This window comes from Hyaena hyaena, unplaced genomic scaffold, assembly GCF_003009895.1.
Source record: "Hyaena hyaena isolate Hyena2069 unplaced genomic scaffold, ASM300989v1 scaffold_426, whole genome shotgun sequence".
NCBI classification, from domain to species: Eukaryota; Metazoa; Chordata; class Mammalia; order Carnivora; family Hyaenidae; genus Hyaena; species Hyaena hyaena.
The window spans coordinates 1,202,827-1,220,391 of NW_024081061.1; the positions used below are offsets into that span (position 1 = coordinate 1,202,827).

The 17,565-nt window shown below is 48.5% G+C and overlaps 1 protein-coding gene across 2 annotated transcripts; it reads right to left on the minus strand.

Moving 5' to 3' along the window:
- Positions 1–3,425: 3,425 nt before the first annotated feature.
- HBEGF (heparin binding EGF like growth factor) lies at positions 3,426–16,092 on the minus strand. 2 transcript variants are annotated; one of them, XM_039252766.1, is made up of 6 exons: positions 15,739–16,089; positions 15,367–15,540; positions 12,110–12,287; positions 6,563–6,718; positions 5,670–5,760; positions 3,426–4,874 (listed from the first exon to the last, which is right to left on the minus strand). In XM_039252766.1, the coding sequence occupies exons 1-5, from the start codon at positions 15,782–15,784 to the stop codon at positions 5,688–5,690; spliced, it is 627 nt and encodes a 208-aa protein (XP_039108697.1). In that variant the 5' UTR covers positions 15,785–16,089; the 3' UTR covers positions 3,426–4,874; positions 5,670–5,687. The 2 variants fall into 2 exon arrangements, with proteins under 2 accessions (XP_039108697.1, XP_039108698.1); XM_039252767.1 differs by lacking the exon at positions 3,426–4,874 and adding an exon at positions 4,881–4,965 and having other exon boundaries at positions 15,739–16,092.
- Between the last annotated feature and the right edge of the window lie 1,473 nt (positions 16,093–17,565).

Here is a 17,565-nt window from a genome sequence, read left to right on the forward strand (position 1 = left end):
GTAAAGTGTGTGGCCCAGTGAGCTGTGCTTAGTGAGCACTTCATGACCATCAAATATTTATTAACCTCATCATGATTATAATGAATGTTATTTAAAAAAAGTATTGCAAAGGCGGCCAAAAGGGAAGCCCATAAGAGAAGAGGTAGATGCTTTTCAGAGCACAGGAGGGCCAGATAACATCTGATAGCCAATTTTGAGAAGTGGCTGCAAGTTCAGAGGCTCTCAGAGCCATATATCAACCAAATAGGCTTAAGAAGCCTTTGCAGAAGCCGAGGGAGTTCCCAGCAGCAGCAGCAGCAGCAGCAGCAGCAGCAGCAGCAGCAGCAGCAGCAAGAGAGAGCCGCTTAAAGGCAGGAAGCCTCGGGGCTGCAGGAAACATTAGCTGGAGAAACAAAGTGTGTTTGAAAAGCCAAGCCTGGTGTAAGGGCTGGTGTAAGGGCTGGAGGCTTGAAGATTGGAGCAGGACAGAGAGCCCCATTAAGAGTTCAAAGTAAGCCACTGCTCCACAGTTATTTCTGACATCTGTACTATTTTCTCTGGTTACCAAAGTAATGTACTGGGACTTTACAGAGTCTTATACAATGCAAATAGCAAGAGTCCCCTATCCAAGTTTTGAAAAATCTTTTTATTGCAGTTTAATATATATAGAGAAGAAATGCACAAGCCATACTCAATGAATTTTCTCATCATGAATATTCCCAGCAGCCAGGACCCAGAATGTGGAACATAATGTTAATCAGAGCACCAGAAGTTGCCCTGTCTTGACCCCTTCCTGTCACTACAAAGCCCAACAGGCTTTCTCTTTCCTGATTTCTTTCACCATAGATTAGTTTTACCTATTTTAACATTTTAAATAAATAGAATCACTAAGAATGTACCATTTGTGTCTTTTTTTCACTCAGCAATATGGTGTAAGACTCATTGATACTGCTATTTAGTAGTTCATTAGTTCATCGCACAGATATGCCACAGTTTGTTCATTTCATTGTCAAATATTGATGAGTTTGGGGGTAATTTCCAGTTTTTAATTATTGTAAGTAAAGTTAAGATCACTCCTCCATACATTTTTTGGTAAATATATGTATTTATTGGGGCGCCTGGGTGGCTTAGTCGGTTAAGCGTCCGACTTTCGCTTAGGTCACGATCTCACGGTTCGTGGGTTCGAGCCCCGCGTCGGGCTCTGTGCTGACTGCCAGCTCAGAGCCTGGAGCCTGTTTCAGTCTGTGACTCCCTCTCTCTGACCTTCCGCTGCTCACGCTGTCTCTCTCTCTCTCCTAGAAATAAATAAAAAACGTTAAAAAAATATATTAAAAAAATATATATGTATTTATTTCTTTTTTGTATATCCCTAGGAGTAGAATAGCTGGGTTATAAGATGTGCATAAGTTCAGCTCTGGTAGTTGCTACTGCACAAAGTTTTAAAAGCAAGATCTCTGTGTGAACTCCTGGAGAAATTTTGGAGTACAACTCTCTAAAAGAAGAGAATGAGGAAAGAGCAGTCCGGTGGTGCTTATCTGACCTCCCCATGGATCTCTCTGCCTCCAATCTACCCAGGACACCGTGGTCAGATGATCTGCTCCAGATTCCACTTTTATCCTGTCATCCCCATCCACCCTCCCCAACAGAGGCCCTTCTTTCAACACAACCACACTTCCAGGTCAACACTGGATCACGCACCTGTCCACTTGCTGGCCTTTGACTGGATTTTAGTCATTTCTTCTATTTGCTCACCCAACTGACAGATATTGAATGCCTACAACTCAATTGCATTGTTTCAGAATCTGGGATCAGAGCAACATACCCACCCCTACCTTTATGAAGCTAGTGCTGTAGCAGGAAGAGATAGACAATAAACAAATATCTTACTGGTGATAAGGGCTCTGGTGGAAAAGAAAGCAATGTAAGGAGAATAAGAACAGCGTGGCCAAGGAATGTGCTACTGTCTAATAGCCCCGGAAAGCCTGCAATGCAGATGAGATCTAGATTTTGTTTTACATGATCTTTGGCTTTTATGTCGAAAATGGGCTATATGGGAGTAAGGTGGAAGAAAGGAGACAGAGGCCATTGCAAGAGTTCAAGCAAAATGATGATGGTGAATTGGACATGGGGTGATGGTAGGAGCAGTGAGAAGAAACAGCTGCATTCAGCATATATTCTAAATGTAGGAGTGATAGATAAAGGTCTGCTGATAGATGCTGTCCAGCATGAGACAGAAGTCAAAGGTGCCTTGTTTCCACCAGGGGCAAGGCCTCTTTGCATATACACCACAGGACCAGGCCCTGAGTCCAGAGTCTGTTGACTGAATGGGTGTGCATCAACAGCCAGCCAAGCTCCCTATGTGAAAGGTTTGTTTTCTGTTGTCTCAGAGGCAGTATGATATAAGCATTAAGACAAATAATTGGAATCAGACTGCCAGTCCCAACTCTGTCACTTACCAACTGTGTATCTTCAGGCAAGTTACATCATCTCTCTGAGCTCCCACTCTTGCTTTCTTCTGACCAAGAGCCTCAGTTTTCTCTTTTGGAAAAATGGGACGATGATAGTACCTCCATCAAAATGTTGTCAGGGATACTGAGACAGTATACATAAAAAGGCCTGGCTGCTACACGAAATTAGTCAGAGAAAGACAAGTATCATAAGGCTTCACTCACATGAGGACTTTAAGATGTCAAACAGATGAACATAAAGAAAGGGAAACAAAAATAACATAAAAACATGGAGGGGGACAAAACATAAGAGACTTAAATATAGAGAACAAACAGGGTTGCTGAAGGCAGGGAATGGGCTAAACAGGTAAGGGGCATTATGGAATCTACTAAAATCAGTGTTGCACTATATGATAACTAACTTGGACGTAAATCAAAGAATAAATAAATTATTTATTTAAAAAAGGCCTGGGGCGCCTGGGTGGCTCAGTTGGTTGGGCGTCCGACTTCGGCTCAGGTCATGATCTCACAGTTTGTGTGTTTGAGCCCCGCATCCGGCTCTGTGCTAACAGCTCAGAGCCTGGAGCCTGCTTCAGATTCTGTATCTCCCTCTCTCTCTGACCCAGCCCTGCTCACACTCTCTCTCTCTCTCTCTCAGAAATAAATAAAAACATTAAAAAAATAAAAGGCCTAGGGGCGCCTGGGTGGCTCAGTCAGTTAAGCATCTGACTTCGGCTCAGGACATGATCTCACGTTCGTGGATTCGAGCCCTGCATTGGACTCTGTGCTGACAGCTCAGTGCCTGGAGCCTGCTTCAGATTCTGTATCTCCCTGTCTCTCTGCCCCTCCCCCTCTCATGCTCTGTCTCTGTCTCAAAAATAAATAAAACATTTTAAAAAATAAAAATAAAAAGACCTGGCATAGAGCCTAATATCGAGTCAAGGCTTAGGAAATATCCATGTTAGACCAGTTCCCCATTAAAACAAGCAGACAGAAGTCTATGGAGTAACGGTTATCTTTATTTGAATTGCAAAATATAAATATGAACCAGGTTTGGAAATACAGGTTGTAACAGTTCAGAAATGGCACCAGAAACTTCCAGAAGGGATCATGACAGCATACCTTTCAGTTTAGGTGAGGTGGGTCGATTTACGCAAAAACTCTCCTCACCTCCAAACTCTGTAGCAATTGGTAGGTTATCAGTTAACAACAACAGTCAGCTCCAATGTTTCCTGTTCCTCCTCAGCCTTTTTCTTTGCTAATACCTTCTCTAGATCATCCCCTGCTGCACTGACCGCTGCATGGAGTAGCACCAGAAGAATGACAGGAGTAAGAGAAATGTCTTGACACAGGGAAGAGGGAGTGCCCACTCTGTGGGCCTGGGGCCAGGGGGTGGTGAGGAGCCAGGAAAGCTGGAAGCTGGAAGCCCAACCTCTTTAGAGATTTGGCAGGGAGAGGACACAGGGAAACACCGGTATCTGTTACACTTTGACATCAGCACCTTGGACTTTCAAAACACAAACAGTAGACAAAATCGCCTAGGCAAGACTGCAGTCCAACTCACAGAGTGGATCTGACAAAGTTAACTCCTGTATCCTGACCTACAGACCTCCCCCTGTGGCACTGTGATTGCAGAAGGTCTTCGGAAATGTGGACAGATAACAGATGACTACAGATGGGTCACAGAACCATCTCAGATTTGTGGCAGAGGGGTGTGAGGCTGAGCCAGATGGTGGGGTATACAAGGTGGAGGGCCAGGAGATTGCCAAAGTAACAGACTAGGCACTTGAAATATTATTGTTAGATTGTTAAAAACTAAATAAATTAACATACATAGAATAAAATAAATATATAATTTAAGAGGCATTTTACAAACAAACAAACAAAAAATAGTTGTTATTTCTCCATCTGGGTAGAAGTCCCAAAATTCAGAGTTCTCAGGCTTGTGGTATTTCACAGTTAGCTCATCAAATCTAGCGCTAGAGGGTCCAAATGGCAGATCCCTTGGTGGCTACTTGAGTACATGGCTTCTCAATCTTTATTACTTTCTTCCAATCCACAAATCTTTCCTTCTTCCTCTCCTTCTTCTTCTTCTTCTTCTTTTTTTTTTTTTTCTATCAGTCAAAGATCCTGGAGCAAATGGAATTTAACTGGCATCTCAATCCAGAAGTTAAGTGTACAAACTTATGGGGACAAGTGGGGTTTGGTGGAGGAGATTCAGAAGGGCATGAAGGTCTCTCACTTTTGCTTTCTTCTGACCAAAATCCCATTTTGACATATTCAGTTTGGCACTTGAAGGCTCTGGCATTTTGGCAAAGCAATTATGAGGCCCAATCTAGATAGCAACTGGGGATGAAGGAATCTTCCTGACTAGCTGTGACGTTCTTTCCCTCTGCAGAGTCTACGATCAGCTGTGTCTTCCCAGAGGTAGCAGTCCCCAGCAGATTCCTAAAGCACAAGAGGAAGGCATTTAAAGCTGGATCCAGTTAATAGGTCTTAAGAGTTTCCCAGGTCCAGTCTCAGGAAGTAGGAAGACCATCTGCGAAGGGGCAGAAGAAGGGACAAAGATGGGAGATGCTGCTGTGTCAGGCATCTCTCCTGGATGTTTCTCTGGCAACTGTCACCCCAAGCAGAGATGACCCATTTAAAACCTTTTTGCTGGGGAGCACCTGGGTGGTTTAGTTGGTTAAGCGGCTGACTTCAGCTCAGGTCATGATCTCATGGTTTGTGGGTTCGAGCCTGGCATTGGGCTCTGCACTGGCAGTGTGGGGCCTGCTTGGGATTCTCTCTATCTCTTCCTCTCTCTCTGCTCCTCCCCCACTTGTGCATGCACACACACACACTCTCTCTGTCTCTCAAAATAAATACAAAAACTTTTTTGTTGTTTATTTATTTATTTTGAGAGGGAGAAAGAGCATATGTGAACAGGGGAAGGGCAAAGAGACAGGAAGGCAGAGAATCCCACGTGGGCTCCATCCTGACAGAGCAGAGCCCAACTTGGGGCTTGATCTTACAAACTGCAAGATCATGACTTGAGCCAAAATCAAGAGTCCGATGCTTAATCAACTGAGCCACCCAGGTGCCCCTACTGAAAACCTTTTTGAAAACCATTCTGCAAGGGGACCCTGACTCCACCACAGTTGTCTGCTCCCCAACCCCTAGATCAAGAGAAGAATTCAGCATGCCTTGAAATAGATCTAGGAAAGGTGATGATGGTGGCAGTGGGCAAAGGACGACCATTACCTTGAGCACAGGTCTCTCTCAGTGGGAAGTAGTCATGCCCAACTTCACTTTCTCTTCATTTTCCACATCATAACCTCCTCTCCTATGGTACCTGAAGGAGACAAGTGTTTTGAGTAAGATTTGCCTGCTTTATAGCATGTAGGTCCCAGAGAAGTTCCTTCTAAAGGACAATGCCATGGTTGTTCTGTCCATTACTTGGAAAAGCCAAGAGGGAATGGTAGCCTAACAGACCTCTGGTCAAAGGCCCAACTTGCCCCCAAGGAATGCCTGTCTGTAACAGTGAAGGCTATAATTTGCTGAGAACTTTCACCTATTTACAGGATCCTCACAACATCCTGATGAGGTAGGTAGACAGAGATTACAATCGCTGTAAGATTATAACCCTCAGAAAGACAGGTAACTTGGTCCAGGTCTCACAACAGATAAGTTGCACTGCTTGAAAACAGGGACAGAGTGCTTGGTAGGTCTCCCTCAGCCTAAAACATAACCTGGACTAGAAACATGGCCTGGGGTCAAGATGCCTCAGAATTAGAAGGATATACCAATAGCCGTATACCACTCATGCTTTGTCTATCAAACCGCACACTAATGCCGTCAAAGAACAGGATAAAGAGAAAGAATTGTGTGAAGAGGTGGATCCGTGGATGGGTTACTGGGCCTGCTGTGAGAAGCAGGACCTGCTACGGCCTCACAATTTTTGCCGTGTTCTGGACACTGGATTCATGTCATGCCAGGGAAGCTAGGTTCTGAGAGAAGGTATACTCAGGAATATCAGTCAGATTCCTAGCCTGGAGTTTGGGAGGTGGGAGAGCTCATGGGATCACAGACAGAAGACTCAGGAGGAGGAATGGAAGTGATATGCAGAACAGCCTGTAGGGGCCCTCAATACTCACCTAAACATAAGAAGCCCCACGATGACAAGCAGACAGACAGACGACAGCACCACGGCCACCACAGCCAAGATGGTCGTATGGTCATAAGTATATAAACGATTTTCCACCGGGAGACTCAGACCATGGCACCTTTCTCCGTGGTAACCTGGGTGGCAGCTGGTTTAAGAGAACAAAACAGAGATGAGGTTAGTGGTTTGGCCTCTCTCTATAGGCAATGGCCCATCTTCTCTAAGCCAAACCCCAGTTCTCACAGCCTCAGCCTATTAATCCCTGACGGTGATCCCTGACCTTCTTCTATCCTTCTAGTGGGACCCTAGTAAAAGACTTTTGAAAAGCCCTTCTGAAAGTTCCATGGCCTTCCTTCCCAACTCCTCACCCCCTTCTCCATTCCCTCTGGTTCTCTGGCTCGAGATTCCCACTCCAGGCAGGGAAAAAGTGAAGGAGGACTTGAAGGTCTTAGCTAGATATGTTCCATGTGTAGATGATTTATTACATGTGTGTTAAGAGGTTCTGTTTAAGCCCTTCAGAAGATTTAGGCCCATGAGCTGGTGGGTTGTGTTGAGGGGACTGAGTACCACTCCCTCCAGTGAGGCCCCTCAACTCTGACCCAGAAATAAACGCAGGCTTCTCCACCACTGCTTCCAGCACTCAGTCCCTCTCAGCCACGGCCCAGCCTATTAATAGGTCCTGTTCCTTTGCCAGGAGTCATTTTTCTCAAGTTCCCTCTATTTAACTTCCAGCTCCCCATGGGTGAAGGACTCAATTTGAGCGCTTAACATTAACTTCTGGCCTCTGAACCCTGGACTCTCTGGCCTCCTTCATCACAGGACAAAGCAAACAAACCAAGGTAACATCTTCTCGCCCAGCTGTCCTGCCAGAGCATGAAGGAATGTCAGAAACAACCCCTTGGCTTTTCACACTCAAGAATAAGTCAGATGGTGGCTGCCTCTTCTGACATAAAGCATTTCCTGGAAGCTCTTAGGAAGACTCAGAAGCACTTTCAGCTGAACAAGCACATTCATGTCCCTTTCTTTATCCGAGCGCCTGAGAGGCCCTTTGATGTAGGTGGAACCCCATGTTAGAGGAAAGCAGAGCTCTCTTCCCCGTGGTCACTCCGCAGAGCAGAGGTGTGGTCTTGGTTTTTCTGACTCGGAACTCAGTTTGCTCCCCAATCACACCCCCAACTGCACTGGCACTGTCTGCCTGGGGACTTTAAGCCATAAGCTTGCTGAAGGAAGAACTTAGAACCTGGTGGCCCTACTTCCTGGGAAGTAGGTTATGCATATGGTGCCTCAGAGCAAGGAATCCCTTCCTTCTGCCGGGTGGCACTTGGGAAGTGGACCTCTCCAGACCAGGCAGCCCCAGATGAGCCAGGCTGTGCTTGCGGAGTACCAAGCACCTCTCCCTGCCCCGGCTACTCCTGGGTGCTTTGGGGAACCACCTCACTGCAGAATAAATGTGGGTCAGGGCCATATACACATAGCAAGGCACACAGTCCAGCCTCTCCATGAATCTAATCTGTTCTATCAGCCAAGATGGGCAAAACAGCAACCCTCACTCTGCTAGGATACGGAAGACGCTCTTAGGAGTGCCCTTGGGAAATCACTTAATGCACGGCGCTTTACAGTTTATAAGACACTATCCTTAGGTAAGTATAGCTCAACTGAGACTCATAACATCTGGTAGACAGGTACAGACACACTTTACAGATTGAAAGAGTAAGATTAAGGGTCAGGGGGATTGTGATTTGCCAAAAGTAACACAACTAAAAAGCAACAAGGCTAAGACTAGAAACCAGTCATAGCAGATTCCAATTCATGATTCTTTCTACTCTGAACAGCGCAGGTTACCCCAAGGAAACACATATCTGATGAGGTGATGGGTTCCTGGGGCTGTCTTACCCTCCTCTTTGACTTATACTATTATTATTATTAACTTGAATAATGAATAGCAAATATTAAAGGCTTATGTGAGCCAAGTACTTGTGCTAACTGCTTTATAAGAATCATTTCAGGGGCGCCTGGGTGGCTCAGTCAGTTAAGCATCTGACTGTTGACTTCGACCCAGGTCATGATCTCGTGGTTCATGGGTTTGAGCCTCGTGTCGGGCTCCATGCTGACCGTGCAGAGCCTGCTTGGGATTCTCTCTCTCCTCTCTCTGCCTCTCTCTCAAAATAAATAAATAAACTTTTAAAAAGAATCAGTTCATTTAATCTTAAAAACATCTCTGTGAAGTAGGAGTTACTATCCCCATTTTAAAGATGGAGAGACTGAGGCTTAAGTTCTTAGCTAATTTGCTCAAGGTTACAATGCTAGTGAGTGGTAGGACCAGGATTCAACCCGGCAGTCTAGATGACTTCAGAAACTGTGCTCTCCCAGGGGAAGGGAAGCCGAAGCTGAGTCTGTTTTTCACTTTCAGCCATCACTCAAACCCCACAGGTAGTTACTCAGATGATAGAAATAAAGCTTGGCCTCAGAGTCCCGCAATTCAGTTACATAATCCCTCCACCCCCACCCTGAGTCAAAAGGATAATAATGTAAACATCCTAATATTACCCACCTCCCCCTCCCTTTGCAGATGACTCCTGGCTTCCCCTGGGAAGGAGGGGGAATGAGTATGTTCCCTGCATGCCGGGTGGGGGCAAGATCATGTGTCTTGCCCAGAGCCAGCAACCCACCAAACTGGAACGTGCTCCTCCTATCAATGTTTGTGACCCATTTCAGAACTTGTGTTACAATAGAAGTAAGAACTCTCTAGGGTCTAGAGAAATCTTCCAAACTGGGTTTCTCTAGTTTGGAAGTCAGAATACATGAGTTCCAGATGAGTCCTGCCGCTATTTCTAGCCAGGTGATCTTGAGCAAATTACTTTTACCTTTCTAACCTTTGGTTTCCTCATGTGAAACACAAGAATAATAAATACCACCTCAATGGCATATTTTGAAGATCAAATGAGAACATACAGATAAAATCACTTAATAAAAGACCAAGTCTCACCAAAGTGTGACTTATTATATAATTAGACTCCAGAGGGTACTGCCCTGAGTTATCGGGCACCAAAGTCAGATGGAGCCAAAGAGAAGGGGGCTCGCCATTCCTTTTTAGGATCTGGCCAGTGAGGCCAATGGGAGGCTCCAGACCTGTCTCTCTTCCAATTGAGTTCTCCTCAGCCTGACTGCCCCCCAGGTTTCCCCCAGCCACAGGAAATTTTGCAGCCAGTTGCTGGGTCAGCAGCTAGTTAGGAACCCCAGGAAATTGCTCTTTGAGGGCAACTTTTAGCTGGGGACATGAAAGGGCTTTCCTGTGAATGGTGGCTGTAGAGGACTGGTTTAGGAAGCCAGTTAGCCTCAAGCTCACAAGGGCAGCCTCAACACACCCTAGCTGGTGGTTCCTGGGTCTAGAAGGAAGGAGGAACAACAAAGGGCCCCAAATGTAGGTGACCAGATATCACATTTGCCCAGACCAGGAGCTCTGTGTCTTCTTGCTGCATTCTGCCCCGAGTGCCAAAGGCTGGAGGGAGGGGGCAGCCAAACCAGACACTGAATCCATCCCCTTGAAAATCTGCCTAGGAAGCAGAGCCAAAGTCTTCAAATCAGACTGGTACGCTCTTAGGCTAGTAAAAGCCTTAAGAGACCTCTAACATAACAGCTGTCCTCTATAAAATCATACTCAAACTCTGTAAGGACAGATAGGGAAGAAGGACACAGGCCAACACTCAATACAGCCTGGGGGCATGAAAAGCATGCTGGACTGGAAGTCAGGCACCTGAATCCCCGTCCTGTTTCCATCACTTATTTAGCTGTTGATCTCAGGCAAATCACTTCCTACTTCCTGGCTCTAGTTTGCTCACCTCTCAACTAGAGATAGCAAGCCCTTGCCAACTTCCCTAGGGCTTTTGAGAAACCCAGGACATGACTATAATTCCCTATCTCCTAGAATAGTTGGCACCAAGTGGAGACTCAACACATACCTGCTGGGCTCAGCTCATACTAAATGTTAATAGTGAAGTTATGGGGCAAAGGAGAGAAGGCATCATCATGATTATCATCACTATTCCTACGGCTCCTTTGGCTCTGGGCATTCTTATCTACTGGCCTTAGCTGCTGGGTCAAGCCCAGCCTTCCAGAACAGCAGCCTTATGAAGGTTCTCAGCTGAGCAGTGGAAGACCATCCACCAAAGCTCTGGATCATTTTGGCCCAATCAGATTCCTGGCCTCAATCCGTCTTGACTACCCTCAGAGTCACTGCCTCCACCCTGTGCTAATGACAGCATTTTACAAATTTAAGGCGAATATACCCTACCTATCCCAAGACCTTGGGAAGAATAATATGGGGACTGTCTATGTTACTCTAAAGCAACTCCCTCCAATACCAAGCTCTTGACAAGGATGCTATAGGAGAGGACACACAAGTGGTCATGGACATGGTAGAGAGTGATGTCTTGCCAATTGCCAAATATAGGGTAGCTTTGTTATGTAAGATCAGACAGGACAAGGGAGTTTTAAAAAGCCAAGGGATCAGTACCAATCACAATAGAAGAGATGCCAGGCAGTCAGCCTTCTTGACTAGTTGAGAGGTGGTGTGCACCTAACCATCTCCTGGCCCTGTCCAGAGTGTCCCAGGTCACAAAGCCTGTCCTCTATAGGGACTTTGTGCCCAGAAGAAGAGTGGATGTTTGTAGTCTGATGTGGGTGTTGACCGCGGGCACAGTGGCGACATTATGCCTGCCAGAAAGCATGGTTGTGCCGTCATCCCTGAGGGGTTGCCAAGGCAGCCGTTTGCTGGGCTTGGCCTAGCAGAATAGCTGGGGTACCCATAGCCCTTCCACCCAGGAAAGGGGTGGTGCTGCCTGGCCAAGGGCTGATGTCTACCGGGTTGGGTTCCTTTTCTGTTAATCTTGCACAAAGGAAGTGTTCTCCCACTCCCATGGCCAAAGGCCAATACCTACCATGTCCCCCCACCTCCTGGCCCTTGTTGGGATAAGAAAGAAGAGAGGAGGGACTTCTCCCTGCTCCCATTATGATCACTTTCTGTATAGTCCCACCATTCCTTCAAATCAGTCCACATGTGTTCACTCGTATGAGCGGACATATGTCCGAACACACACATTTGCACACTGTGAGTCTGACTGCACCTCATATCTGTCTGCAGGGCTCAGGAAAGGAGGCCACAGGAGCTCCACTCCACCCAGAAAGCCTACTCTGCCATGTGTCCCACTGGCTTCCCCCATCTGGAGTAGCGCAGGAGGTACAAATGAAGGACCTGCCTGCAGGTATCAGCTCTCCTAGCCACATGCTCATGTCTGAGCAAGCAGGAAATGTCCCCAGGGATGAAAGAGCGTCACAGACCTACACCACAGGAAATTACATCCTATGCGGGGGAGAGCCCCTTCCGCTGACTAAAAATATTTCCCCTCCTCCCAACTTCCGCCTCAAGATTGAGAAGAAACTGGGTAGAATTATGAATTCAAGGAACAGTGACAACGAGGAACAGCCACGTGACTGACAAAGAGTGTGCTGAGGAGAGTCAGCCCAGGAAAGGGACACTTACATGCAGGATGGAGCCCGGAGCTCCTTCACATATTTGCATTCTCCGTGGATGCAGAAGTCCTTGTATTTCCGAAGACAAGGGTCTCTCTTCCTCCCTAACCCCTTGCCTTTCTTCTTTTTTTTCCCACGCTCCTCCTTGCTGGGTGTGGCCAGAGGCTGTGGCTTGGAGGAGAAAGCAGCTGCAGGAGAAAAGTACCCGGTTAAGTTTTTTACTGTCCTGGGGGAAAGAATTCCACATGTCTGGATGGAATACATACTCTGTGACCCCACCTGAAGCGAGAAGCCTTGGGTAGACCCTTTGGCTGAGTGCCTCCCAGGGGCTAAAGGAAGACTGGGCAGAACAACCAGAAAGCCGAGGAGGAAGTACAGGCTACAGGGGTCCCAAGGGAAGACATTTCACAAACTCAGTTTAAGAACTTCATTTTAACAATGCTAGCTTCTGTTGAGCAACTGCAGCTGACTGGGCAATTCTACCAAGCTCACCCCCACCCCACTGTCCATCCCCATCTACTCCCCCACGCCCACTTGGTTCTATTTTGGCCTTAAATCAGCCTCATTTCCTGATGCTGCACTCAGCGACCCACTTGCAGGAAGACAGTGTCAGAGATAAAAATTGCTTCTGGAGAAGGTACTTGGAAGGTTTTTTTTTTTTTTTGGGGGGGGGGTCGGCTCCTAAAATAAAAACAGTGGCCATGTCCAGGTGGTCCCCTCTGAGGCACCCATTAGCACCAGGGTACCATGAGTTCAGGCCAGAACCGGACTTGGGGACTGCAAGCAGGCCATCCCTGGTGAGGGCCTTGCTTTTTTGACTTCAAGCAGAATATTTACCCTGCTTTGTGCCCTTTGCAGCTCACCACTTCTCTCAAATGTCTATTTACGTTTATCCCCAAATGTCCTGTTTATAGCTCTCTGGGATGGGGAGTATGGTGTATACAAGGGGGAGAAAGATGGAAAGTAAGGAACTATCTAGAAGGAACTGGAACAATGATGACTCCCCCCATTCTTTCCACACTTCAAAGGGGGAAAAATAGCCTCACACAAACATCCAGCCGGGACTGACTGTGGGCTACGCCCATCAACTCATCAGGGGTCTGACGCCAGTCCCCCTGTCCCCTGCTCCCAGCTGAAAAAAAGGTGCCCACTCTCCATGGCTGTAGCCATGTGTCTGGCAGAAGGATGGGCATCATACATTAGACTAGAGACCCAGGATCCTCAAGCTGGAAATGACTTGAAAGAATATCATCAGGGTCCCTGGGTGGCTCAGTCAGTTGAGCGGCCGGCCGACTCTTGATTTTGGCTCAGGTTTCGATCTCCTGGTTCGTGAGGTCGAGCCCTACATCAGGCTCTGTGCTCGCAATGCGAAGCCTGCCTCGGATCCTCTGTCTCCCTCTCTCCCCCTCCCCACTTTCGCTTGCTCTGTCTCTCTCAAAAAGAACTAAGTATTTTTAAAAATTATATATATGTAAAAAAGAAAGAATACCATGGCTTTATATTTTCAGATAAAAAACTTGAGGTCCCAAAAGGCAGTGACTTGGTAAAGGTCACACAGGGTTGAGATCAGAAATGCGGTCTCTGGACTCCATACCCAGTACTCTTTCCCAATATACCAAGCTGCCTAATACAGCTCTGTCCCTTCCCCTGGACAAGCTTAGAGCACCTGGGATGTTGAACCAGGAATGAAACAATGAATGGGCTCTGAAGTCAGCAGATCTGTGCTCTAATTTCATTCCTATGATCTGGGGCCAATGGCTTAATCTCTGAACCTTGGGGTTATTAGTTAGTAGTGGATAGCAGGAGTTCAATCTGAGAGGATTGCTACAGCATTAATTAGCCCACAATAGCATAATGAGTGCCTAAAACACAGTACGTACTTAATAAATGGTAATAGCTATTCATTGGAGATGACAGGACCCTCAGACTTCACCTGGCAAAGCCAAGAGAAGGGAAAGCAGGCAGGTGGGTAGTCCCACGGCCCTCAGTTTCCTCGGGTGCAGACCCAAGCCCCTTCAGAGCTCAGAAGGTGAGGCAGATCTTCAGAGGAACCAAGTGACCAGAGCTGTGGTGAAATTATGGCAGGAGGGCCAAGTCAATCAGAGAGGGGAGGAAGAGAGTGACAGGGTGACAGCCAGGCTCCTGCCAGGGACAGGGAGCAGTGAGTCAGGTCTGCAGAGGTATGAGGAGCAGCCGTGTGGGTGGAAGGTGAGTCACAGCCCAGCTCTGCCCTGCCTAGGAGGAGAGGGCCAGGAGAATCCAGGTTGTTCCGGCCAGGGTGGCCCAAGAAGCTTCTGTGAGGGGATGAAGGGTGGAAGCCCAGGCTCAGCTTTGGAGCCGACCCTTGATCCATACAAAGCAGACACAGCACCTGAGGGAAGTTCTGAGTAAGAAGGGGGAACGGTGGCTGAGGAGCCAGCCGAGTGGCAGGGCTACAACAGGTGGGTATCTTTCCAATCAAATATAGTAATTCTGGGCCCCAGGGCTCAGCCCCTGCTCCACCCTGAGGAATCACTGCAGGTGGCTAGGGACAGGACAGTGGGCAAAGCTGGAGACTCTGGACTCTGCCCTGTGCCAGTACTCAACCACAGCCACATCTGCCGGTTAGAGGATCCCACCTGGCCCTTTCCTCCCTTGGAGTCTGTCTCAGGGACTCAGCATGGTCAGGAAGTCTCCAGGCCTTGGGTAGGATTTGTAGACACACAGCATTTCTGTATATCTCCCTAAGGACTCAGTGCCCACCATTCACAGCCTCCCCAGTAGGTGCTGGCCTCACCTGGGGGGCCAAGTGTTCCTCATTCCTCTCTGTTTCTCCAACCTGGAGACAGGTGAATGGAGAAGACTACATACCTACTATATTCCTAGGATCTCCAACTCTGTCATTTTATACATTATAGTCATTTGATGTAGGAATTAAGACTTGCACCCATTGTTATGTAGAAACTCTAGGGAAAGCAACAACCATTCCTTGTTCCTTACTCCAGCTTACCCCAGAGGAATGTACCAGACCTAGGACACCCCGCCTTCTCAATTTGCCCTAAAGCACCCAGAAGGGCAGCAACTCGGCATGTGAGATTCAACAGCAAGAAAGACCGCGGGACCCACCTTTCGGGATCCCCCAGTACACTTGTCAGGCCCCGCAGCTTTTCCCTGAAGTCCTCCATATATACCTCCAACCCATAAGAGTGCCCAAACATCATGAATCCTAGACCTGCTTATTCTTCAATTGCCTACTAGGGTCCGAGGATGGGTGGCCCTCACACCCACCTCTGAAAAGGTCCAGGTCTGTCTCTTCCAAGTCCAGGGCTTCCCTGCCCCGGCTGCCTCCCAGGGGCAGCAGCTGGTCTGTAGATTCAGTGGGAGAGTCCAGATTGCTGGTTCCAGCTGCCGGTCCTCTCCGAAGCCGCTCCAGGCTCTCGCCAGTCACCAACGCCGAAAGCACTGCGGGTGAGGGGCAAGGCCGCATTAGACCCCCTCTCCAGACCCTCCGGTCACCACGCGCCAATGCTGGCGCCCGCCTGCCAGGGAGCACGGGCCCCACCAAGTGGCCCGCGTTGGGGTCGCCGCAGCGACCTTCCCCCGTGTCCCAGCAGTGTCCCCAACCCCCCTGACCTCCGGAGGCGTAGGCAGCCCTCTCACCTGCAGCCAGAAAGAGCTTCAGCACCACCGACGGCAGAAGCTTCATGGTCCTGGACCCGGCGGAGGCGGCGAGGCAGCAATCACTTTGGAGGCGGCGGCCACGGGGCGCTGGCACCGGAGCCCGGGCGGGCGGAGCGCAGGAGATTCCACCGGGTACGGTCTGCTGCGGGCCTCTGGGTGCAAGCCTGGCTGGGACCTGCGTGGAGCCGGCGGCCGCCGGGCGTCTGTCGGATCGTTCAGTCAGTCCGCCTGCCCAAGCCCTTGCGTCTCGGTTAGGTTGGCCAGCCGCGCGCAGCCCGCAGGTCCCTCGGTCGACTGAACGATTCCTGGCGCGCGGCTGGGAATAAGGCTCCGGGAGGCGACGAAGCTCCGCCCCGCCCTCTCCCCCCTCCCGCGTTGGGCCGCTCGCCCGGCTCCCGGCGCCGGCCGCGCAACCCCCGCAGCCCCCGACTCCGCGGGCGCGGCGGGGGAAGGGGGCGGGAGTAGGGGGCGGCGCTCACATATTTTGGGAAGAGGCCAGGGCGGCCGCCGCCAGACTGTGGGTAGTGCTACTGACCGGCAGGTGGCGGGGACCAGTTCCTACCTTTCCCCAAACGCTTGTCGTGCTGCAGCCTTATGAATGCTGTGCTGTGCTCTGTCCTTGGACACCCCATTTCCTTCGCTTGTTTCAGGCCTGGTTCCTCCAGGCATCCCTGCTCCAAACCAGGAATCTGTACCCATGTCACCTTCTGTGTCCCTTCTTTGCCTAGCAATACAGCAAATAGTAAATGATAATTAATGTAATTAATTCATTTTATCGTTTAAAAATTAGATGCATGAAAAAAAATTAGACACACGAATGCCAGCAGGTCTCATGAGCCCAAAGTAACCAGAGTTGCAGTTGCAGGCACTTGGTATCAATCCAGCAAAAACAAAGGAAGTTAGTATTCTTCCAGCTGCTAGAGTGGCTTCCCTCCATCTTTCTCCCCGGGGGATATAGTCTTCATTAAGATTTTTGAGCTATGGATTATAATTCCCAGGCTTCCGGGATTGGAAAGACAGTGGTTGTTCAGTGAGCTACGTACTTTTCTTTGACTTGGAACACCACCTTCTTCTCCAACATAAAAACTGAGAGCTTCTCCCACAGGACTCAGCTGGCTAGCCTAGGTGGCTATTTTCAACAGGTGCCAGGAGATGAATGTGTTTCTCTTCCAACCTGTGTGTTTTTACAGGGGTCTTGTGTAGTCAGTGTCCTGACCCAAAGAAATTACTTTCCTAGTAGATATTTCAGCTCCCAGGGACTCAGTGGGGAGAGAGTTGTATGACACAGGGGTGGGTTGGCATTCAGAGCCCTCAAATTGTGCCAGACAGAGCTGCTTGCCTGATTCAGCCCATGTGTAGGGATAAAAACAGGCCTCCTATTTATACACAGACTATCCCACTGTCTCTCCATCTCCGCTTTTGTGGGGGTCTGCCCTTTTGACTTGCCCCTAGATACCCCTTCCAGGCTTAGGTTTCCATAGGAAACGCTATGGAAACCACTACCTGGGATCACTACAGGTCTAAGTTGGAATCCTGACCTTGTCACTTATTGATTGATCTTGAACTTAAAAAAAGTAAAGACTTAATTTAAAAAAAAAAAAAAAGGAGGGGGTACCTGGGTGGCTCAGTCAGTTGGGCGTCCGACTTCGGCTCAGGTCATGATCTCATGGCTTGTGGGTTCAAGCCCTACGTTGGGCTCTGTGCTGACAGCTGACTCAGAGCCTGGGGCCTGCTTCAGATTCGGTATCTCTCTCTCTATATATATCTCTGACCCTCCCCTACTCACTGTCTCTCTCTGTCTCTCAG